This window comes from Astyanax mexicanus, chromosome 19 (genome assembly GCF_023375975.1).
Source record: "Astyanax mexicanus isolate ESR-SI-001 chromosome 19, AstMex3_surface, whole genome shotgun sequence".
NCBI lineage: Eukaryota > Metazoa > Chordata > Actinopteri > Characiformes > Acestrorhamphidae > Astyanax > Astyanax mexicanus.
The window spans coordinates 35980568-36007197 of NC_064426.1; the positions used below are offsets into that span (position 1 = coordinate 35980568).

Below are 26630 nucleotides of genomic sequence, written 5' to 3' on the forward strand. Positions count from 1 at the left end.
TACCAACAATCCTCACTGTATCTCCACAGTAGATACACTATATGGACAAAAGCAGTCATTGTTTCATGCAGATTTACAAGTATTGGAAGAAGAGTCTATCCTGCCTTCATTTGATTAACTGTCTTCTAAACGATTTTGCAGTCTTGCTGTGCGGATTTTATTGCATTCAGTCACAAGAACTTTATCCCCAACTTCCAACCTCATCCTAAAAGAACTGGATGGAGCACCATCATTCCAGAAGATACAGTTTCACTGCTCCACAGCTTCACACTGCTGGGGACTTTAAACCTCTCTAAATAGACCACAGAAGATACAGCTCTGGAACAAAATGAAACAAAATGATGAGTTTCTTTGTGTAAAATTGAAAAACTCTGAAATATAATCAAGAGCAAGATGGATTATCACAAGCCTTCAAACTAAGCTGAACTGCTTGAATTTTTGCAATAGGGGTAAAGGCATAAAGTTATCCAAAAGCAGTGTGTAAGACTTGTGGAGAAGAACATGCCAAGATGCATGAAAAACGATTAATTGTAATTAAAAACGAGGGTTATTCCACCAAATATTGGTTTCTAATGAAAGTGAATGAGGATATGATTTTTTTTTTCTTTGCATTATTTGAGGTCTGAAAGCTCTGAATCTTTTTTGTTATATCAGCCATTGCTCATTTTCTGCAAATAAATGCTCTAAATCTAAGTGAAATGCTTTTCAAAAACTTGCCTCTATCACATGCAGTGGTAAATAAATATGTTTAGAACCAAATATGTTTTATTCTGTGTACATTTTTCTCCTGAACAGCACTGGATCCTCAGATTTAAGAGATTAAGTTTCATTGATACTGAAATTGTAGTTATGTTTTCGTTATGTAAATCAGGCTTTCATTTAGAATTCATAATAGCCACATTTAGCTAGCTGATATCAAGCATAATAAATGATTCTGAACATTTTAACTTTAATATGTGAAAATTAATTGTAACAATACATTTAACTCTCTCTGCTAGATCCCTCTCTCACTGGCACTGACTCTGTATGCAGAATTACTTTAGACATTAAATTAGATTTTTTTTTCTGTTAAACATTTTTGGTTGCCAAATATTCGGCGCATCCCTATTTGAGGACCATGACTTTTAGAGAGTTTAAGGTGTTGCCTTGCCCTCAAAATTTTCCAGATCTGAATCTAGCCAAACATCTGTGGGAAAATGCTGGAACAAGATGTCTGATGATCCTGTGCAGCTCCACTTCGCAATTAACAGGATTTAAGGGATCTGCTGCTGATATCTTGGTGCCAAACACCACAGAGCATCTCCAGAGGTCTTATAGAGTCCATGCCTCTGTGCGCTGGAAGCTGTTTTGTCTACATATGGAGGAGCAAACAACCTCAAAATGTAGGAATTTTGACAAATTGTGAACTGCAGTTTCTCATTAGGCTGAATGGGATTTTTGCCAGTGTTCTGTACAGCTTGTTTCAATTGTAACTCAATGCATTTGTGGGTGGGGCATGGCTCCAGTAATTCGCTGGCATTGTCAGCAATGTACTCCTACAATCGCATAGTTCTTAATGCAAGATTATTTATTGTCACTCAGAAATGTGGCGGGATTTGGATTCGGCAAAGCTTTATGGGTGCAAAGGTTCAGAGTAAACTATAGAAAGAAACTATAGAATAAACAAATGTGTTGCTCTGCAAAGACAGAGCCTTCCAAAATAATCAGGATACCTTCTTCACAGAAATCTCTGGCAGGACTAAAATCAGAAGATTTATACCAGTGGCGTGCAGTGAATATAGTGGGTACCCCTTCTGCAAATCAAATCCCACCCCCCAACCCACACGCTGCACCACCTCCCCGGCTGCCCATCAAGCGACATATACATAATGTCACGCCCTCGCTATGTTTCCCTGTGTTTTCCACGTTTCCTAGTGTGTTTCTCCAGTAGTTTTCCGTCAAGTGTGTGTAATTTGTAGCTCCGCCCCTCGTTACCTGTCTCCCCAGGTGTTCATCGTTTCATGTTAGTGTATATATTACGCTTTTGTCTATGTTTATCCGTCGGTCTTTGCACCTTCCCCCGTTGTCTGTTATGTCACGTTATAGCTTAATCCACGTTTCTTGTATTTACTCGCTCTTGTTTATTGTTTCTCACAATATTTCAAGTTACATTTATTTTCTGTTTGTTTCATTGTTTATTTTGTATATTATTTACGTTTTTCTCCCTGTATATATATATCTAGCCCTGTTTTGTTATTTATCTATTTTGCTTAGCTCTCTGTTGGTCTTCCCTGTTTGTTTATGTATATATATTTATTAGTTATTCCCCTGTTTGTTTGTTTATCTGTTATTTATTAAAGTCTGTCTTTACCTGCGTTTACGTCCACCTCCGTCTGCCCTTTCGTTACAGATAAACATTACGATAACTACATATTTTCTGTCTTGACTGAATTATATGAACTTAATACACATAAACAGCCCACAAATACAGCTACAAACCACAAAATGTTGTAAAACAAAAACATTTGTATGAAGACAGTATGCCAGAGCAGCCAAAACACACAAAAACTCACCAGTCAGGCAGCCTTTTATTGTGGATTATTTTCACATTGAAGAACAGCCTTTAAAATGGCTTTTTAATATGATGTGACACAATATCTGTCTTATTTGCAGTCGAAATTCTGTGATAGGTAGATAAATACTGAACTAATCCAGCATCCGTGCTGTTTAACGATTTATCAGCACAGCCCCCAGAAGGGATTAGACAGCCATGGCCCTGCCCCCGGAGTGAAAATCATGAATCTGATTGGTTAGATTGTCCTATGACTTTGCTTATAGACTCATTACTACACCCTTCTCAAAATCAGGAGAAGGGTCCACAAAGACACATGAGCAGAAGCCATTTTAAAAAGCTTTGATTGGTTAGAACAGCTGTCAGTCATATAAGAGTCCTGTAGCAACTGAAAAACACATACTAATGCTTTGAATTTGATGCTGTTTTTTAGTTTAGTTAAATTATAAAATAAGTCCATACACTTACAATAACTTACAATAATATATAGTTCCTGATTGAAAATTATGTAATTATTTACATGCACTTATTGTCACCCCTTCTCTGAAGGGTTAGAAGGGCCTCACTGCACACCACTGATTTATACCACTGATGTATGAAGAGGAATGTTTGTCTTACCTCGGTATGTTCTGGTGCAGAGGTCCTGCTCGTCCCCGTACAGTCTCCACTGCAGACCCCCAGGCAGGGGTCTATCTGGCAGGGATCTGTTAGGCAGGGTCGGGGCAGTCGAGCCGTTGCGGTCAATGGGCAGTAGTTTAGGATTGGGCAGGTAGGTGTTCAGAGTCTCCAGGAACTTGCTGCAGCTCCAGGTCCAGCGCACTCGAGGGGGCTCCCAGTCACAGCGAAACATACCCAGCGGAGAACGCTCGGCCAGTCCGCTCACATTGCCCACAGTAACGCCCAGGCAGAGGGAGGAGCCCAGGTTGAAGAGTCGGCTCCTGGTCACCCACTTCCACTGCTGAGCATCGTCATCGCAGGACGAGGAGAGGTAAAAGGTTTGATTCCGAACGCCCAGACAGCCCTGAGCACCCTCGTGGTAAAAGGCAAAAGTGTCTGAGGCTTCTGTGTGTGCTGAAAAAGAGACAGAGAAAAACAGACAGAGAGTTAGTTATATTTCTTTAGTAACAATATCACTATATTTTATATATATATATATCTCCTCTATAGGAGAGAGCGTGAAAAACCAGCAAATGAGCAGTGGCACTCTCGTACAATGGAAGCACATTGGTGGATACCCTTATCCACCCTCCAACAGAGGGTAGAGAAAGAGATGGGCAGAGAATGAAGTTCAACTTATATAGCGCCTTTCTAGAAACCCAAGGACGCTTTACAATTTACACGTTTTTACACATCTACACACCGGTGACAAGCGGCAGCCAATAGTGCACAGCATACTCTCAACCGGAAACGACCGTGCATCGGGCACTACAGCATTTACCCAGGACAGAGTGCCAATCCATATCTGGGCAATTTACAGTATTCAATTAACCAGATCAGTTTAGAGTATTCAATTTACCAGATCAGTTTAGAGTATTCAATTTACCAGATCAATTTAGAGTATTCAATTTACCAGATCAATTTAGAGTATTCAATTTACCAGATCAGTTTACAGTATTCAATTTACCAGATCAGTTTACAGTATTCAATTTACCAGATCAGTTTAGAGTATTCAATTTACCAGATCAAGAGAAAGAAGAGAGCCATATAGAGAGATGGAGAAAGATGGGGAGAGATAGAGCAAGATAGAAAGAGATGTTACGAGAAAAGAGAGATAGGTGAAAGAGAGATTGCGAATAGGGAGAGATGTTGACAGAGAAAGATATAGTAATATAGATAGAGAGTTTGAGAGAGAGGTAGAGATAGATGTACAGACAGAAACGGAGATGGACAGTAAAGAGAGAAAGAGGAAAGTGACAGAGTCACAGAATAGAGAAAAAGAAAAAGATAGATAATGCAGTTACTACATAAATACTAGAAAATCAGTGCTTCAGTCTAATAAAAATAATAAAATTGCTGATAAGCACACACTAACACACTGAGCACGAACACACACAGGCCTAATCTGGTCATGCAAACACACTCACACACATACATACACACACACACACACACACACACACACATACTTTTGTTTTGGGCCTAGACTCATTTTTGCTAATTATAGACTGGTTCTCTCTGAGAATAGCAAAGTTTTTCCACATGGTCAAATCAAATGCTTCCAGATATCCAGGTGATAATTTGTGTGTCTAACAGTGTATTTGTGTGTAAGAAAGAGAGAGAGAGAGAGAGAGAGAGAGAGAGAGAGTCGTTCATAAAAGCTGCTGAGCTGTGACCTGAGATGGCCTCCTCTCCACAGTGGAAGACTATGTGGTGAATGTTCAGTAAAGTTTTTGGACGTTATTCAGTCAGCTCTTCTCAGATCGTCTCTGAGCTCTGCTGCTGGATGCTTTGGCTTTGCAACACATCGTAATTTAGAGTGTAATTTAAGTTCTAAACACAAACATACAGGCAAAGCACACTGAAATAAACTGTATAAATAAATAAAATAAATAAAAATTATCTTTTGGGAAAGAATGAGTAGCAGAAAAGCACCTTTAAAAATACTTTTAGAAAGGATGAACTGGGTGATTTTAGCCGTTGTATGCTCTTTTGACAAGGGCAGTTATTTTTAGTTCTAATTCTGTGTTTCTTTAGTTTAATGAAGTGAGATGAGGTAGCAGATTATCACTGAGTTTGTCATTCTAATATCTCCATGTTTGCAGTTGCTATTGTATAAGAATCATTAGAAAAGGTGCAGTTTGCAGTTCGCTTAAGTAACCAGTAAAAGCACTCGGTAAGACGTTGAAAGAAAATGCCCAGAAGAACCTACATTCCATTTATTTCCTACTCAGAAATGCATTTTAAAAGAAAAATCTTAAAGACTGCTGCTTTAAAAATAGGAAGAGGTGAGAGGCCAGCAGTAAACTGAGCTATGAAAGAACCTTTATTTTATGAAGACCAAAAAATACAGAGACAAAGAAAGAATTAGAGAAAAAGAGAGAGAGAGAGAAAGAGAGAGAGAGAGAAACAGGGACAGAGAGAAGCCAATGCTGGAAGCCAAAACAATCTCTAGCCCACCCAAAAGTTACTGTGGTTTCCTTTCATGACTCCATCCCACTCTTCTTCAATCTCTTAGAGGGGTAAGTGTTTGTTTTGTGTGTGTGTGTGTGTGTGTGTGTGTAGAGTAGAATAGAATAAAAACAGATCAAGAGAGAAATAGAGAGAGCAAAACAGAGCACGGAGAAAAAAGTGTTATATATAGATAGAGAGAAATTGATGGAGAGACTAACAACATTTATTCATAAATTTTACTTTTTAAAAATATCACCTTCCCCACACTAAGAGCAATGCTGAGAAAATGAAGAGGATATAACTGGTGGAAAATATTCAGACAAATCTGCAACAAATTCAGAGTAAACGTTTTATAATTATTATTATTATTATTATTATTAAAAGTATTATTTTTGTTGTTTTTTTTATTTGATTTAAAAGAGAGATTCAAAAAAAATGAAAGAGAAGAAAGAGAGAGAGATTAATAGTAAAAGAGATATGCAGAGAAAAAAGTAGGGTAGTAGAAATAATAAAGAGTAAATAAAGAGTAATAGAACAGAACAGAAAGAATAGAATAATATAGACAGAAAGAAATGAGTAGAATAGAGAGAGCAATAAAAAGAGAGGTAGAAAGAGTAATAGTCAGAGATAGAGCAAGCGCTTAATATACACAGAGAAAACAATGTGGCGATTATTAGACAGATAGAAAAAGAAGAAGAGCAAAGTATACAAAGATAAACAGATGTGGGAGGAACTAAGAAAGTAATATCCACAGATAAGGAAATGGGGGATTATTAGAGTGAGAGAGAGAGAGAGAAAAATGAGCGAGAGACAGAGAGTAATTTACTCAGAGAAGCGGATAGGGGGATTAATGGAGTGGGGGGTGAGGGTAATATGCACAGAGAAAGAGGAAAGACAGTAAGACTAGAACAGCAAAGAGATATGGGAGAGAGAGAGAGAGAGAGAGAGAGAGAGGGAGAGAGAGAATGTTAGGGTAGCAAAAACACAGCTGTAGTGGACAGTGGTGGAGAACCAACCCAAAGCCCCAAACCAAACACACACACTCCCCACACTGACCTCAGAGCCTGAATAAAGAGAAAAAAAGAGGAGAGGAGAAAAAAGGATAAACAGTGGACGCCACACTACAGCGAACCTACAGCAAACACACACTTTCTATTATTCAGTTATGACTCAGCAAGTAGCAAGACACTCATTTACTGAGGTATCTACTTGGCCTGCGTGAAAAAATAATATAATATAAAAGTGCTAAGAATTCATGGGTAGATTAATACTGCATTGCTAAATACTGTGATAGGCACTAGACAAAAATATTACTTGTATTTTTGTAATATCTTAGTAAGGGGTGTGCCATATTATATCATATGCAATAATAAAATGTATTTTTTTTATTTTCATTTTGTTTATTCTTGATTTTTTTTTTTTTTTTTTTGCTTAAGTGTTTTGTCATATCACCAAGAGTATCGTTATCACGAAAATACCATGAAATATCATGATATTGTTTTAGGGCCACATCGCCCACCCCTAATAGGCACTTAGAGGTAACATTTCCTTCACAGGAAAACAAAGTGACAGAGTTTAAAAACTAGTTATTTTGTATCAGGACAATGATTCTGGTGCTGGGCTTTAAACGTGGGGTCTGGGATCTATTTAAACATGGCGAGCAGCAGTTAGACTGTAGGGCCACTTTAGAGCTGTTTAATCACTCTAATTAAAAACACAGTTCTGAGTAAATTTACCTTTCTTTGTTCTTTCTCAGATATGGAAACATATAAGAAACAAGTGCTTGGACCCAAGTAATTGCCACTTGCAATTGAACAGGTAGAAATCAACAAGTTTTGCATTAATTTCAGATTAAAGCTAAATATGAACTAGATGCCTTGGTTCCTAATGATCGCTTTATAGAAGTTTCCTTTGTAAGCAATACAATACAGTACTAGTATTATTATTTATCAAAACACATACAAAAATAAACACTATGGGCTCAATCTTGACCTTTGGTCTGCAGTGGTCAGTATGCTTATAGCATAAACATAGTGTTAATACAATTACGCAAAAGTGTGCAACGTTAATGAATACTATCATATAAACACTTAAGTACTTATAGTATGGTACCCTCTTGAGTTAACCTTATATACTGCAGGCGTATTATTATTATTATTATATATAAGGTATGTAGCTGTTTAAAAGGTTAAAAATAACAATATTTCCCCTCAACACACCCTTAGTCTTATTTACTCTGTTAATGAATTTTATGTGCTACTGGCTCTATAATGGCAAATTGTGCTTGGACCCTTGTAATTGCCACTTGTATAATTGCATTGTAATATGAAGACAATAGACATGAGCATGTTTTACAGCCATTTTAGACAAAAAAACAAATATGAGCAAATATGATTCTTCAGTTAGTAATAATTGTGCACATTGTTCATCACAACATTTTCCTTTTGTTCCAGTACGTAAATACCTTTTTTTTAATATGCAGTGGTGTGCAGTGAGGCCCTTCTAACCCTTCAGAAAAGGGGTGACAAAAAGTGCATGTAAATAATTACATTTTTTCTTTTTATCAGGAAATATATAATATAATTATTGTATGTGAAAGCATTTATTTTATACATTAACTAAAATAAAAAACAGCAACTAATTTAAAGCATTAGTCTGTGTTTTTTAGTTGCTACAGGACTCTTATCTGACTGACAGCAGTTCTAACCAATCAAAGCTTTTTAAAATGGCTTCTGCCCCCGCGTGACTGCCTGCCCCTTCTTCTGATTTTGAGAAGGGTGTAGTAATGAGTCTGTTAGCAACGTCGTAGGACAATCTAACCAATCAGATTCATAATTTTTACAGCGAGGGCGGGGCCTTGGCTGTCTAACCCCTTCTCTGCGCTGTGGTGAAGGGGTTACGCTACGTGCATTGATTACTTGTCGTAAAACGGAGGGCGCATGCTGGATTAATTACTATCAAGGAAATAAGACAGATATTGTGTCATATTATATTAAAAAGCCTTTTTAAAGGCTGCCCTTCAACGTGAAACAAAGTAATAGGCTGCCTGAGTGGTGAGTTTTATGTGTACTTAATGTTTTGGCTGCTCTGGCGTCCTGTAGGCATACAAATGAGTGATATTTGTTGAACGCCTGTACTTGTAGGAACATTAAGCATTGATTGTTGCGTCTATTGTATACTTTTGTAGTTTGTAGTTGTATTTGTGGGCTGTTAATGTGTATTAAGTTCATATAACTAAGTCAAAACAGAGAATATATAGTTATTGTAATATTTATCAATGTGTCGGTCAGGTGGGGGGCGGGTGGTTGCAGAAGGGGTACCCACTATTTTCACTGCACGCCACTGTTAACATGTATCTTAAAAGAATACGTATCATTTATACACAAGTACTGATACAGTAGTATAGTACCCTCTTGATTAAATCACTTTCAAATTGCATTCTTATTATTAAGGCTTGTAGCTGTGCTGTTTACAAGGGTAAAAATAACAATATCCAGCACTCAGCACATCCCCCTACATGCATCATCATGAGTATGAGCTCAGTACCACAACTAATGATGATGATGATGACGATAATTGCTATGGACCTGTAAAGGTTTTTCCATAAACACACATAAAGTCGAACCGGGGACAAAGGCAGCCAGCCCGCAGCTTGCCACTAATATCTCCTGCCTTCCTGCTCTGATTTTGAGTGAACGGTCTGGTCAGACTGCGGTCAGCTCACCCACCCGCTGCCCCCGGAGCACACAATGGGCCTGAGTGAACCACCAGCTGGAGTGAAGCCGTAACTCTTTACAGACAAGAGTGTGTGTCTGTGTTTTGAGAAATGTGTGCCACTCTGTGTCCGTGTGTGTGTGTGTGTGTGTGAGTGTGGAGAGTGTATTTCAGGCAGTGTAAGCAGATATAATTACTGCCTTCCTTTTCGGCCCTCTCGACTACAAATGGGAGAAGATTGAATTTATGTGTATTCAGATGTGCACATATGCATCATTTCCATTTGAATTAAATATTAAATAATGTACATCTACATAAGTATGGCCAAAAGAAAGTAAACTATAAAAGAGAGGCATACGGGTAAGAGGTCACTAGTTGGGACTGTAACATCAGTAGTTTGATTCCTAGGCCCAGCAGTCACAGCAGAGAGCAGTGGTGCCCTCCAGCAAGGCTCCTACTACCCCCAATTACCCCCCAGGGGGGCTGTGGTGGCTACCCACTGCTTTGAGTGTGTTCACGCTGCCCTAATCACTTTAGTATGTGTGTGTGTTGTCACCTCCACAAATGGGTTAAATGCAGAGGCTGAATTCTTTTAGTCACTAGGGCTGCAAGTAATGATTATTTTGGTAGTCGACTAATCTTTTTATTATTTTTCCGATTAGTCAACGATTATTTTTGCCGTGTCCTCCATCAGTAAATAGGACAGAAACAGCTGGATATGAGATTTAAAAGAAGTTTAAATAACCAGATGTTGTTTAAATGTGGAAAGTTCTAATATTTAGTGAGTAAATATGTAAAATCTGTTGTGTTTGAGCACTTTTGAAGACCCAGTTTAAATTGACTGTAAACTGGTTCTGTCCCCAGCAATTTGTGTAATGCAGTACTGTTACAAATTAATAATTAGTTGACAATGAAATTTGTAGTTGACAAATGTAAGTAATCCACATTGTCGATTACATCAGCCCTTTGTCCAAATACTTATGGCCATCCCATCAAATTTCAGCTGCACCCAGAGCTTATTTACTAATGTTTTAAGGCCTGGCTCTATATATTATTAAAAATACTGCGATACAGAACTAAAAAATATGAGTTTGTGTCTAAACTAAGTAAAATGAACTCAAAAAGTGACATTCAGTCTAATCAATCAAATTATCATTTTAAGTTGACCTGCCTTAATGTTTATGATAGTATATAAATTAGGCAAGTCTTATTCACACTGTTAATGTTGTTTATCTGTGATACTGGCTCCATAATGGCACAGTGTGCTTTGACCCCACTATTGCCAACTGGAATGCAGTTTGAAAACAATAAAAAACAACATGTTCTACTTCAATCACTGCCACAAATGGATTAAATGCAGATTGAGCTGATAGTAATGCAGTAATGCATGTCTGCACTAATGCACTAATATCTGTGACCACCCTTTTTAATGAATACATTCAGTTACTTTAAGCTGCACCAATGAACAGTGAAACAGAAGTACAAATGCATACACACAGTTTGTAGAGACAAAATGCCAATAGCGTAGCACACTCTAGAGCAGATAATACCCTAGCATAACCCTAATGGCCCCAGCATTGAGCTTTAGAGTAGTGGAACTAACTGTGCTCTCTCGAATGATGGTGCACCATCCAATACACTACTTTTAGAATCTTGAGTTGGCTAGTTGGGGATGAGATGAGGTGGAGATATCAGATAATCTAATATCAATTGACCTCAGTAATGCAAGCAAATCCTCACAGCACATCAAAATCTAGTAGAAAGCTTTTTTATGGAGTTAGTTACTCCAACAAATGCAGGATATTGTCTTTTTAATACTAAATTTCATACTTTTTTGTCCTTAAAGCGTATGCATATGCTTTTATACACTATGCTAGGTTAGCTCACTGCATGAGAACTCCAGAGCACTCACGCCACCAATGCATGCTAACTAGGACAAAGCCCTGGCAGTGGTGAGTCTTTGGAAAAATCCAATCAGAAAAAAAAGGAGAACAGAAAAAGAAGTATTGAACTAGGACGAATCTTTCCATGAGGCAACGATTCTGCATTTAATGAACCCAATCTGTGACAGGCATGGATTAGATGACTCCTTCCATCTGTGTTTTCACCCCTCGTTCTCCTGCTGAACCCAATTCACCTTCTCCCGACTCAACGTGCGCGTCACGTGACCCAGGGGAGCGCTGTGATTAGTGGAAGCCAGACACCGTTTATTACATCACAATAGGCAGAAAGCCACCTTTAAAGACAGCCGTCTCCTGAGCCGTCTTGTAAACTTCAAAGGCTTCTTTTTTAGCACTGCAGGCTGAGCAATTAGCCGCAGCCGGGTGAAGGCGACGGACGTTTTTGCGATTCACTTCAAACCATCTTAATACTGACACACTGAAATTGGCGAGAGCGGTTCCTGCATAGTATTGATAATATGGAAATTCCAAAAAAGAAATGCAAGCAATTTCATGATGAAATCCCTGTGCAATAATCTACCACAGCTGCAGAGATGTGCTGCACTGGAGGAGAGAGCTCGGTTGCCTCTTGATGGATTAAGAAAACAGAAAGATACCATTTACGATGCTGTTTTATTATAAATTGGGCATATCACCTTTTTTTCTTATGAAGTGCCATTTATCCCACATGGTGCACAGGATATACTTGGTTTTACTTGACTACTACTGAATTAACAGAGATCCAGGAGGTCCAAGTATGAAAATTCGCAAACTCAACTCAAGTCAAGCAATATAACAGTATTATATACACCTAAAATGATAAATGACATGGTACAAGAATTAAAATCATGTGTGTGAGGCCTTCTGCACTAAATGTGGATGTGATTTTACATGGACAACTCTACTGTAGTGTATACCAGACACTGCACAACCGCTCACAATCATTACCACACACTACTATGCTGTCCACTGTGAGTGGTAATGGCTTCTGTGGCCAGTGTTCCTAGTATGCACATGCACAAGTCGTGTGAACTGAGGAAAGTTAAATAACTGCACAACTTGGAAATGGAATGTTCCATTCATCTGGCACCCATTATCTGACCTTGTTTGAATTCTTATACTAATTAACTAACTTATACTAATACCTGAGGCAACAGTTCATGCTGCTCTCCCATGACATTTTGCATGCCAATGAACACTATACGAACAAATATATTGAGATATATTTATTTATACAGTAGTAGTCAAACGTTTCTGCACTGTAGATTAACATTAAAGCCACCCAAACTATGAAGAAAAACATTTGGAATTACTTACTAAACAAAAATGTGTTAAACAAACCAGAATTTTTTTTTATATTTTAGAAAATTTAAAGTAGGCACATCTTGCTTAGATGACATCTTTTCACATCTTGGCTGGATATTCTCAGTCAGCTTTATGAGATAGAGTCACCTGGAATTCAGGCTTTCAGTTAACAGCTGTGCTGAACTTTTAGTTAACTACTTTTAGTTAACTAACTGAGTTAATTACCTGAATTTCTTGCTTTTTTAATTTGAGTGTTTGAGAGTTGTAAAGCTGTAAAAAGGGAGAGTTACATGTATACAGTGAAGAGCCTTTATTTGAGTAATGTTCTGATCCATATGGCAATAACTACTCAACTAAGTAAATTAAAAAATTAGAAACTTTGAAATTATCCACAATTGCAGTGTCAAAGACCTTTAAAAACTGTATGATGAAACTGGCACTCATCAGGACTGCCCCAAGAAAAGAAGGACCAAGAGTTATCTCTGTTGCACAGGATAGGTTTAGCCTCAGAATCAGAATCCGCAAGTTAACATCACCCCAGATATGAGTTTAACCCTTTAAGGTTTACTAAATTCTTTATTATGTTTTCTTATGACTTAAGTATTTATTTACAATGTAGAAAAAACCCAAATAAAACCCTGAATGAGAAGGTTGTGTATAGACATGTACACACAAAAAGGTACTAAACCTTGATTTGATTATTCAAAAGCTTTCCTGAAGATTAAAGCCCTCTAACTGGGTAGTGAAGGCCACTGGCAGCACATGCTGTCTGAAAGCTAATGCTGCTGGCTGATTGGACGGCCACATGAACCTCCTCAGAGGGGGCTCACTTACATAATGCTGCTTTTGGCTTCATTAGCGGCTAAGTGCGGGGAACCTACTTTCAGAGATTCAAATCATTCTGGCTTCACTGTAACTCTCACAGAGCACAGGGCGTTTATCAAGGTACTGCAGATTTGATATGCCGTGCATGTGGCCAAAGAGGAGTTTCTCAGTGCTAGCATGCTAACCGCTCCTCCTGCCACGCCACCTCACACATCCACAGCAGCAGTTAAAACACAGGGTCAAATTTAGCCTGCGGGAGAATCCTGTCATTTAGATAATTAGCCACGGTCTCGGCACAGCACATGCCTGTCAGGTCTGCTAAAGTTTAGTGCTGGTGAAGCGACAGTGTTAAAGTGTATGTGTAAGGGAAGCCGAATAATTCAATGTATTAGCAAAGTTAGCGTTTGCACCATATAGGGGAAAAAAAATCTGCGTTTTTAAGTATTAAGCTTACTTTGGTTAAAAAGAAAAGCTGTATCATTTAGTTACTTTAAAAAGGAATTGTATTAATATAAGTAATATTATTGGTGTGTTATAACATTATATTGTATAACCATATCTGTAAAATGGCTAGTGGTAAAGTGGTAAAACTTTTTTAAAACAAAACTGTTATTCTTAAAAAATATATATTTTGAAGTCAAACAAGTACTGTTAATGTTAATCTACAAAGATACTTAGTGCGGTTACCGGCTAATGCTAATACTGCTCCAGACTCCGTGCTGGAGAACTAAACTGAAACCCCTGTATAATGCTGTACTTCAGCGAAGTGGCTTTACTGCTCCTTACAACCTGACTGGTAAAATTCATACAAAAGGCACACCAGATTATAAGGAGCATTTTGATTATTTTTGTAAATCATTTTAGGATTTTAAGTGTTTCTTATAGTGCAAAAAAAATACAGTATTTTGTATTAGTAATTTGCTTTTTTTGCATACTGTATTTAATGCTGTATATTTATGTAATCTTAATTACATATATTACCTTTTAATCTTAATAAAAAAATACCAAGATTGTGCAGATCTGTCCTCAAAGCTAAACGTAGCTACATAGAAGAATCTAAAGTATACAACATATTTTGGTTTGTTTAACACTTTTTATTTACAGAATAATTCTACATGCGTTCCTGTATAGTAGGGGTGGGCGATATGGCTCTAAAATTATATCACGATATTTCAGGGTATTTTTGTGATAACGATATACTTGGCGATATAGGAAAACTAAAATAATTCATTCATTTCAGGAATATAGTATAATAATATAACAGTATAATCATAATGTGGCAAAATAAATAATATAGCATAAAATAATATAATGCAGCAAATAATATTGCAGAATATTTAGTGCATGCATATAAACTGCAAACTAAAAGAATTATACAATAAATACACCTAAAGCTTCACAGAAAATAATAGAATACTTTTAAGACAGAACAGCCCTATTATCACAATGTGGATTTTTAATATCATGATATTTCTGTGTCACAATATTTTGTATATGATATAATATTGCCCACCCCTACTGTATAGCTTTAGTGTCTTAAATATTTAATTTACAATGTAACAAATTATAAAAAAAAACCAGACTGAATGAGAAGAGGTGTGTCCAAACTTTTGACTGGTACTGTAACTTACACTAGTTCTGTCAGGAATGATCAAGAATATAACAATACACTAAACAGCTATAACTTTACCATGACTAATTGGTGAACAGTCAGTTCTTGAAGATGACTTATTGCTGTGAACTGGAGAAATGGAGCTCTATCACTATGACCCTGGGGTCTCAGTTTCTGTAAAGTCACAGCATACTGTAGTAATTTTGGTTTAATGTGGTACAGTAAATTGCTGTGAAAGTATTTCAACAATTATTCCAGGTCTCTACTGTAAATACAGTGGGTGTAATGAGAAATACAAATAGAAAACATGCAGTGTTTCATACATTTACTCTGAATTTTATTTGATTGCAGACAGTATAAATATAATATATTTCATGTTTTGTCTGCTCTGCTTCATTTCATTTTTTCAATACTGTCAGTACAATCCCATCTATTTCTGCATTTGCAACACATTTCAAAGAAATTCGGTGGAAGGCAGTTTAGGAATAATAAAGAGTTAAAAATACATTTTATTTTATTGTAATTTAAAACACATTGTTATAATATAATCATTATTTGGTTATAAACAGTGGCGTGCAAAGACATTTGGGGGGGCAAGTGCTCAGGGGTGAAAAAGGGCACTTTTTAGCGCACGTGGAACAATTCATTATAAAAAAAAACGTTATCTATCATTGATTTGGGCTAGAGCGGCTAGTTTATCTGGTGACCAGTCGGCTAAAGATGCTTAGTAGTTTGGTGCTGTTTGAGACATTTTACTGCACAACAAAATGATTTCACGTTGGGCTTAGAGTGCAAACGGTAGGATTTTACTTGATGTGTATGTTACATGAATGGTGGGACACGGGGGAGAAGAAGCCTCGATACTTCTCAAATCTCTAAAGAGAACAGATCAGGGCTGTAAATCTCCAGCTTTTAAACAAGTGCATGAGAAAATGAATGAAATATTTTAAAACAATGTTCCTCAAAGACAGGTTGGAAGGGAATTGCATATTTCTCCATCACCCGTGATCTCCAATCCCTGAGATAGCACTGCATCAAGAACCGTCCTTCAACACCAGCTAATAAAACCACATGGGCAAAGGATTACTTGGGAAATCATTTGTCAAGAACTACAATACAAAAAAAAGAGTTACATTCACAAAAATGACACTTAAAACTTTACTGTACAAAACATTAACTGCTCTGTTGCATCTGGGATGGGTTATCCCACAGCTGAAATGTGTATTGTGGTCAGACGAATCAGCATTCCAGATCTTTTTTGAAAGAAATGGATGTCATTGGCTCTTGACCAAAGATAAAAAGGACAATCCTGACTGTTATCAGCAAGACATCCAAAGGCCAGGCTCTGCCATAGCACGGGGTTATATCAGTGTGAATGAAGAAAGTTTTTTGAGATTGTAGAGCAACATATGCTGCCATTAAGACAACATCTTCTCCACGGACATCCATGCATTTTTCAACAAGACAATGGAGAACCACATGCTGCATACATTACAAAGACATGGCTGTGGAAGAAGATTCTTATTGGCTGCAGTCTTGACTTATAGAGAATAGAGAATGTGTGAATAATGTGAAACATAAATACGAAAAACACCCTGTTCTGTTGCACACATTTAGACATTTGGAGACGTTTGAAAGAAAGAAGAAAGAATGTGACAAAAATAGCAAGAGAAAAACAGGTACCACTTTAAAACAAGACTACCTTTATAAAGGGTTTATAAATGGTTTACAATTAGTTTACAATTAGTTATTAATGGTTACTAATTAGGTTGTAAATGCCTTAAAAAATCATTAATAATCAGTTATAACACATACATAGAAAGGGCAACAATGTAGATGGCTGTGGGTTCACTATTTGGCAAACAACAGGTCATTGTTTCCCTTTCTACGTATGTGTTATAACTGATTAGTAATGATTTGTAAGGCATTTACTGCATTAAACTAATTGTAAACCATTTATAAACCCTTTATAAAGGTAGTCTTGTTTTAAAGTGGTACCGAAAAACTTAATCTCCTTGTATCCTTCATGCAAAAACATCTGTTGTGATCATGAGCATACGGCATCGTGAGCATTATGACAACGTGATAAATGGATAAATGCTTTATTTGGAATGTGTTGCAGGCCTGAAATGCAGGAATGGATGCATATCAACATAGTCTTCAATGAAATAAAAAATGTAAGTAAATATAAGAAACTTTCTGAAAAGTTTTTTTTTATTTAGTTATTTAAATTCCATACTGTTCCAACTTTTCTGATGCCAGGTTCTGCAAAAAGAACAAACATGACAGAAGGAAGTTAAAACAAGCTTGCGTGCTGGACGGCCTGTGAGGGCCATGCAGCAGCTCACTTGGTAGAGTGTGAGCTTAGTCATCCATTATACTGTGGTCTTCTCATGTTCTGCTTCTGCCTCCACCAGCTCACCGAAGGTTTTATTATGACAGATGTTAGAGTTGGGGGGTTGAGTGTGAAGGAGTGTGGAAAAGGATCGAGGGAAAAGGGAAGAGACAGAAAAAGAAAACAGAACCAAGAAGCGATAGAAGGAAGAGAGAAGCCAGGGGTTTCTATAGATGATCCTTTTGTTCTGTAAACACTGAAAACCAACACACAGGAAATTCCGGCAGCTGTTTGTTTCTCCACTCCCTCAGCCTGAGCCAGCGAGCGCTGAGCAAGAATCAGCTGTGCTTTGGTTACATGACTGACTGAGTCGATAGAGCTAAATGAAGCACTGGTGCAGAGAGCTTCTGGATCAGAAAATGGCCTCGGGTCTGAGTCCTGTGGTTTCCACTCGCCATCACTACTCGTCCACATCATGGAAATTACAACAGCAGCCCTCGCCGTCCAATGACTTTACATGTTCCGAAGACCCGAAGGGCAGATATTGACTTTTAAATTGACATTACAGCTGCAACTTGATATTTATTTGTTTGATAAGAGGTGACTGCATGCCAAAGCACTGCTGTAATCTCATTTCTCATTATGTTTGCCACCATCAATCATTCAACCTCCTCGGAAATGTGCAGATTAACATAAGCACAAGGTTACACTGACCTAAAAGTAGTTAGAATTAGTACTGGTGTTACACAACACTCTCACATTTTTGTTTACGTGGCACTGACAGAGAATAATTCACCCCTCAACTGGGATGGATTATCTCACAGTGGAAATGTGTTTTGTGGTCAGACAAATCAGCATTCCAGATCTTTTTTGGAAGAAATGAATGTTGTAAGCTCTAGACCGGGGGTGTCCAAACTATGGCCCGTTTCCTTTTTTTGGAGTGGCCCACGAGGTATTTTAGAAACAGAATGAAAGTTGGCCCGCCGTTAAGCAGGCTTTTATAATGTGAGATTCAAAGTTTGAACGCTAGGTGTCAGAAACGGGCCAAAGAGTCTAAAAGCGGAGAAGGTGCGCAGTTGTAGCGCAGAAAAACGGGCCAAAGAGTCTAAAAGCGGAGAGGGTGCGCAGTTGTAGCGCAGAAAAACAGGCCAAAGTGTCTAAAAGCGGAGAGGGTGCGCAGTTGTAGCGCAGAAAAACAGGCCAAAGTGTCTAAAAGCGGAGAGGGTGCGCAGTTGTATCGTACAAAAACGGGCCAAAGAGTCTAAAAGTGGTGAGAGTGCTTAGCTGTAGCACAGAAAAACAGGCCGAAGAGTCTAAAAAAGGGGTGAGTGCTCAGTTTTAGCACAGAAAAACAGGCCAAAGAGTCTAAAAGCATAGAGAGTGCTCAGTTGTAGCGCAGAAAAACAGACCAAAGAGTCTAAAAGCAGAGAGAGTGTTCAGTTGTAGCGCAGAAAAAAGGGCCAAAGAGTCTAAAGGTTGTCATAATTAAGGAGTTTAACATTAAGAGACATTATGAAATGAAACATCAATTTGAAAAATCTTAGTTTACACAACACTGTCAAAGATAGATAAAGATAGTAAGTCAAGTAAAATGGTGTGTAAATGAAAGTAATCAGGAAAAAGTATTATTTAAAGTGGTATATTTCATTATTTGTTTTATTACAGAGTCTGTGGCCCGTGACTTCAAATATATTTCTCCTTCTGGCCCCCAACAAAAATTTTGGACACCCCTGCTCTAGACTAAAGATAAAAAAGGACAAGACTGTTATCAGCAATAAGTCCAAAGGCCGGCAGGGTCTGTCATGATATGGGGGTTGTATCAGTACACTTCTGTGATGCAGCATTATTGCAGAAATGTCCATCTAGTAGTAAAGTAAAGTACTTCAAGTTGACCCCTTCCCTTTACCAGGGATGTCAATACACTTTTCCACAAGACAATGCAAAACCACATGCTGCACACATCATTACAAAAGAATGGTTGCAAACAAAGAGGGTATGGGCACTACTGTAATCTCATTTATCATGATGTTTGCCACCATCAATCTTTTGGGCTGAGGTCACACACTCTCACACACTGTCATAAAAATGTATTAAAATGACAAATGTTTTTGTTTAGGTTGAATAACAGAGCCTTTTCAGGGCCCATTTTAAGTTATGAATTATTTTTATAAAGCAGACAGCATGATTTATATACAAAACCTCTCTTTAACCGAACACAAACTCAGTTACCTTTCTCCTTCTGACTGTTGTGTCTTACAAAAGTGTTGAAAAAAAAAGAGCGGCAATGAGAACTGTTGAACTAAAAACATTCCTTTAACACCCTCTGTGGATTGTTTTATGTGTTACTTTAGGGTTTTTAATGTGCCTCCCATTGAAATGTGGCTGAGCTGAAGCCATGGCAGCTGTTGACACAGAGGTGACACATAGGTCTGTCTCATGAATTTGCACAAGAGGAACTAGCATCAAACCAGGCTTTAAAAATGCTGCTTTTTGTGTCTATTAGGCTTAATTAAACAGAACTTTTGTCTTTAAAAGAGAAAATACAGTATATATATATATATATATATATATATATATATATATATATATATATATATATATATATATATAACTAACATTGAACTGTCTTCTGTAGCTAGCCACAACACAGGCTAGCTAACTAACTAACAGTAGCATAAACAAAGCAGTTTAGGCTAACTGTAGCATTACTATCATTATCAGGATTTTCTCTAGTGCAAATGTAAAGAGACATTTTTTACAAAAAAAAATGACAAACATTTCTGGGATTTAAAAAAAACAATAATTAAGTAATATATTTTGTCCCTATCTGTTACTAAAGACACCAACAGATATATTTTTATCTAATATTTTTACATAATCATCAACATTAATGTAAAAAGCAAAATCCTCAACCACATAAAACTATCTGTATATTAAATTACAATGTAGATATCTAAAATTACAACTAGTAAAAAAGTAAAAAGTCATTATAGAATGTGCAATTTTTTCAAGTAAATCCCCATGTAAATCATTGGAAACATATGACCAGTCCTAAATATATGAACCCTTTTAGACCTGAATTATCTCCAGTGATAGAATTTTTTTTTAAGAATGCTGATTTCTGTCTGTAATGCACAGAAAAGTTTATGTCGCAAATAAATAAAATTAACTAAATGATTCGTTTTTTTTATTATTATTCCTTTTTTTATTCCTATTGCTCTGGAAAGCCTGTGTGTAATATATATATATATATATATATATATATATATATATATATTATATTGACCTTTATATTACATAAACTATCCCTAAACAGTAAAAAAACATGATTAATTAAAAAAATAATAAAATTAGCTGTTACTTCAATGGCCTCAATAGCTCTAGTACTACTGTTTTCCTTGTGCATAGAACGGGACCAAGCTACTGTTTCATTGGTTTATTAATATGTTCACATATGTTGGTTAGTTAATGGCCCATTCTGATGGACAACAGCTCTCAAATAGCGTAATGTGCAACAAAACTTAAGAAAAAATAAATAAAATACATGATGTCCATTGTATTGGAGGGTCTTAAAGAGTTAAGATTATGACTAGTTATAATGGCTCCTAACTGATATATGAGATTGTACTGTTAAAATTCATTGCAGAGATGTGAAATTTGACATTTTACTCATAATACTGAGTTAGGACTCACATGGCTGGTATGATGTTAGGCTAAATCTGCCTGCCATAGAGTTGTTATGAATGTCTTATAACTGCCAATGCTGCCACAGCATCCACTGCAACTGTTTTGATGTTTTGGCAATATTGCATGTGAAGCTGTCGTGCCAATAAAGCCCATTAAACGGAGAAAAAGAGAAAAAAAACTCACAGCTCCCCTCCCCTCCCCTCCCCTCCCCCTCTCCCTCCACATCTGGTTCCACTCAAACTTTAGACTTTTCTTTAGCATTCCGGAGCATCGCTAAAGACTCATTCTCTATACTGTCTCACTACCAACACTGCCTCACACTGCCTCTTTCTCTATACTGCCTCACACTGCCTCTTTCTCTATACTGCCTCACTACCAACACTGCCTCACACTGCCTCTTTCTCTATACTGCATCACACTGCCTCTTTCTCTATACTGCCTCACTACCAACACTGCCTCACACTGCCTCTTTCTCTATACTGCCTCACACTGCCTCTTTCTCTATACTGCCTCACTACCAACACTGCCTCACACTGCCTCTTTCTCCATACAGCCTCACTACCAACACTGCCTCACACTGCCTCTTTCTCTATACTGCCTCACACTGCCTCTTTCTCTATACTGCCTCACTACCAACACTGCCTCACACTGCCTCTTTCTCCATACAGCCTCACTACCAACACTGCCTCACACTGCCTCTTTCTCCATACAGCCTCACTACCAACACTGCCTCATTCTCACTGCCTCACACTGCCTCTTTCTCCATACAGCCTCACTACCAACACTGCCTCACACTGCCTCTTTCTCCATACAGCCTCACTACCAACACTGCCTCATTCTCACTGCCTCACACTGCCTCTTTCTCCATACAGCCTCACTACCAACACTGTCTCACACTGCCTCTTTCTTTATAGTGCCTCACTTCCAACACTGCCTCATTCTCACTGCCTCATACTGCCTTTTTCTCTATACTGCCTCACTACTAACACTGCCTCATTCCGTATACAGCCTCACTACCAACAATGCCTCACACTGCCTCTTTCTCTATACAGACTCACTATCAACACTGCCTCTTTCTATATACTGCCTCACTACCAACACTGCCTCACACTACCTCTTTCTCATACTCATCTTTAACAGTCACAGCCTCTTTCCCAACACAGTCAAATTCCTAAAACATGTTATTTCTAAACACAGTTTAATTCCCAGTACTATTCCTTCCCAACACAGTCACAGCCTTATAACCAACACAACCTCAATCACAACACAGACTCATATCCAATACAGACTCATACCAAATACAGCTTCATTCTAAGCACAGCCTCAATGCTAATACAGCTTAATTCCCTGCACAGCTTCATTCTAAACAGCTTCATTACCAACAAACACAACCTCAATCACAACACAGAGTCATACCTAACACAACTTCATACTAAACGCAGCCTCATTCCTAACACAGATTCATTCCCTGCAAAGCTTCATTCTAAACTCAGCCTCTTTCCTAACACAGTCAAATTGCCAACACATCCTTATTCCTAACATAGTTTAATTTCCATCACTGTGTTCATTCCCAACACAACCTTAATCACAACAAAGACCCATATCTAACACAGCTTTATTCTAAACACAGACTCATACCCAACACAGCCACGCTAGCCGTTAAAGTATCCACAGTCCCACAGAAAGTAAACCTGGAGCATTCATTCAGCCACACTTCACTCTTTAGGCGCATCTCCGCGCACTCTGATAGAAAAAAAAGACAGAGAAACAGTTCAAAGGAGTTTGTTGTCCTACCTGAGAGCGCGGGGTCCGCGTGCACACTCAGAAGAGATAAATATAAAGTGCATCTGCAAAAGTTCAAAAGGTTTTTCCACGAGGGTTTTGCCTTTCCCCGGCGATGCATGTCTGCAGAGAGCGGCGGAAAACAGGACTGAAGAGCGGAGAGAAAAGGGGGAAAGAGAGAGGGGGAGAGAGAGAGAGAGAGAGAGATTCCTCCTGTCCTGCAGAAGAAAGTGAGTGTCCGGTGAGGGAGACACGCACGCACACACACACGCACGCACACACACACACACACACACACACACACACACACACACACACACACACAGAGGGGGAGAAAAAAACACTCGTGGCTGAGCGGAGGCGGGATCAGGGTTTGATTGGCAGCTCGAGACCAGGGGTAAATCTGTGAAGAAGCCAGTAGCCGTGCAGCATTCAGGTGCTCCCCCTGTCTGTCTGTATCAAAACGTTCACTAGTAAATTACCTACCTATCTACCCTACCTCGGATATATAGATCGTAAAAGTTAAGAAATACAGCTCGGGAAAAAATTAAGAGATCACTTCAGTTTTGTAAATCAGTTTCTCCGATTTTGCTATTTATAGGTATACAATTAAGTAAAATGAACATTGTTGTTTTATTCTATAAACTAAGCACAACATTTGCCCCAGTTTCCAAATAGAAATATTGTCATTTAGAGCATTTATTTGCAGAAAATGAGAAATGGCTGGAAAAAAAAGATGCAGAGCTTTCTGACCTCAAAAATCAATATTTGGTGGAATAACTCTTTACTTTTTAATCACAGGTTTTATGCATCTTGGCATGTTCTCCTCCACCAGTCTTACACACTGCTTTTGGATAACTTTATGCCGCTCCTGTTGCAAAAAGCAGTTCAAGCAGTTCAGTTTGGTTTGATGGCTTGTGATCATCCATCCTCCTCTTGATTATATTCCAGAGGTTTTCAATTTGGCCAAATCAAAGAAACTCATATTTTTTACTGGTCTCTTATTTTTTTCCAGAGCTGTAAATATGGATTCCTTTTGTATATTTAAATTAATTTTACTTAGCTTTTGAATAAAGTTTAAATATTTAATTAATACATGTGCATTTAAAAAATGTTTATTTTGTTTTGAACATAGAGGTGGTGAAAAATGCTGTTAAAAGAACTACATTTAAACATAACTTGCTACTATTGATTCCATTGATATATCTAAAAAATTATGCATCTGATTTTCTTAATAATAATAATAAAAAAACTATGGATCTAAATTTGTATTTATTTTTTAAGAATCTATGGCAGAGCTAACATTCTGCCTTTCATTTCTGTGAGAAAAAATAAGATAATTTTATGAAAACCATAAATTGAATCAGTTCATTAACATTAGGAATAGAAGAATAAAGCTAAATTATTAGCTCTATGATTGTGCCAAACTGGTGTTTGTATCTCCAATAAATGTGACATCTAGAGATGTTTGATTTTTTGGGGGGTAAAAGTAAATTAACACATTTCAATGCATTCTCATGGGAGAGTTTTGGCCACAGTAGTTTTTTTTTTTTTTTCAACATTTTTAACTAATACTATGCATTTATCAATTTATCAGTTGTTGCTGTGGTACAGGTGTTGGTTGCTATGGAAAAGTTCTTGGTTGCAAAGGTATTGCTAAGTTTTTTTTATGTCTTATGCAAATACTTTTGTCTAAGTTTGATAAATAATGGGATGCAAGTATGTTTGACCACTGATAGGCCACTACTATATGTGATGATTCAAATGTCTAACAAAATCGATTTTTTTCCCCAAAAACTATTTGCTTATTGTCTGTTTGTTCATATGCTTTGATTTCCAACAAAAAAAACTTTAGATAGATAGATAGATAGATAGATAGATAGATAGATAGATAGATAGATAGATCTAAATAGAATATACAGTGTAAATGTACAGTCTTCGTGTGTGTGTGTGTAATGGAGATGGAGAATGGAGGTAGTGCAGTTGAACACAATAGACAGTGAACACCAGTTGATGTGCATAATGTGAGGATAACTGATGTCAGCCAAACAGAAAGTGCAAATACACAGTTATATAATAATTTAAATTAAGCAGTGCAAAAGATACGTAAACAGTGCAAAAGATACGTAAACAGTAGATGAATTAACTAGTGAATGAACTACTAGTGCAAAATATGGTAGAACTATAAAAAGTGTTCTAGGCATCAGCAAGTCTGAGAGTGTGTCCATAGCTGGGGGTGTGTCCATGTTGTGGCCAGAGTGGCCGGAATGAAAAAGTTTCACAGAGTCTTTAGTTTGCTGTGCTGAGAGGAGTTGAACAGTCTTATGGCCTGAGGAACAAAAGACTTTCGGAGTCTGTCTGTGGAGCAGGACTGGGACAGCAGTCTGCCGCTGAATGAGCTCCTCTGCCTGGTGATGGTGCTGTGCAGAGGGTGGTGAATCAAATAAATCCCACACCAAACAAACACTTCCATTGATCAACTCTCCACATTTCTTTTTGACTCTACAAGCAGCGTAGAAACAGGCTCATGTACGCCTCCACTTATTCAAACGACCAGGAATAAACCATTTGGTGGGGAATAAATAATTCATTATTCAGTTATATATTTATATGTATACATTTTAATATAGACAGATTCATTAGCTACAAGACACAACAACATATATAAATAGAGCAAAAAAAAAAACCCAGAAAACACTGAAATATCCAAAAAGAAAGAATACACAGTAAAATTAGCAGTGCAGGATCAACACCTAAAGAGTTAACTTTAACACTCCTTTGGAGCATATATGGTCCCACTCTAAAGAGAGTAAAAAAAAATCCACTGATAGCAGTGTTAAATGTTTAGTGTTAATATGACACTGTGCAGTGTACTATTTACTCATGCTAGTGTTGTACATTAGTGTTATAGCAAAACCTAAAGTGTTAATTTTACACTGTTTGGAGTATGTACACAGCAAAAAGGCAAGTGTTAAATTAACTCCCACAGAGTTGATTTTAACTCTTTTTCAGAGAGTTAAATCAACATTTTCAAAAAAGCTAAACATTTAACACCTTGCCAGAGCTCCTTTTTAACTCACATTTGTATTTCTTTAACTTCCTAAATTGTTACACTAACACTGGAAAGAGTTAAAAAAAATATATAAATGAGAGAGATTAGTCAATTAATATGACATTTTATTATTTAATTATTTTTCAGCACAGGTTAGCGTGTAATTTTCCATTGTATTTCTTAGTGCATTACCAACACTTTATCACTATTTACTGTACAAAGGATAGTAACTTGCTCTTATAGCCTACAATATATCGGCTAGACAAACAACCATTAAACAAAATATAGCACAATACCCAATGGAAGGTAGCCCTGGTGGGCAAAATTTCACACTGATGGTAAGTTAGGATCTGGGGGACACACCCATTATGCAAATAATGTGTTTAAGTGGGCAGAGTTTAATTAAATCTCTGTGGAGTTGGCCAGTATTTATTGGGTTTAGTGCGATTAACATTGAAATATTTAACTCTGTCAAATAACTCCAACACTGAACACCATTTAAATCTGTAAGAGTTAAAATTACACTTTAAGAGTGAAAATCAACTCTCAGCTGTTTAACTCTGAAATTTCAACTCTCCTGTTTTTGCTGTGTAGTATATCATTAAACTATCTTGTTTGTCCCGCTAACCTGGACCAGACCATAGTGTCCACACTGGGCATGCTCCAACTTGTCCTAGGACTATAAAAGCTGGTTGATAAGGTTAGATATCCTTTGT

The 26630-nt window shown here is 37.4% G+C and overlaps 1 protein-coding gene across 1 annotated transcript in view; it reads right to left on the bottom strand.

Moving 5' to 3' along the window:
* Nucleotides 1–26630, bottom strand: part of mrc2 (mannose receptor, C type 2) — a 75330-nt gene that overhangs the window by 42368 nt on the left and 6332 nt on the right. Inside the window, exons 2-3 of the mRNA XM_049467876.1 lie at nt 22875–23265; nt 3170–3622 (exon numbers count right to left, since the gene is read on the bottom strand). Coding sequence (XP_049323833.1) covers nt 3170–3622; nt 22875–23265 — 844 coding nt within the window. The remainder of the gene's footprint in view (nt 1–3169; nt 3623–22874; nt 23266–26630) is intronic.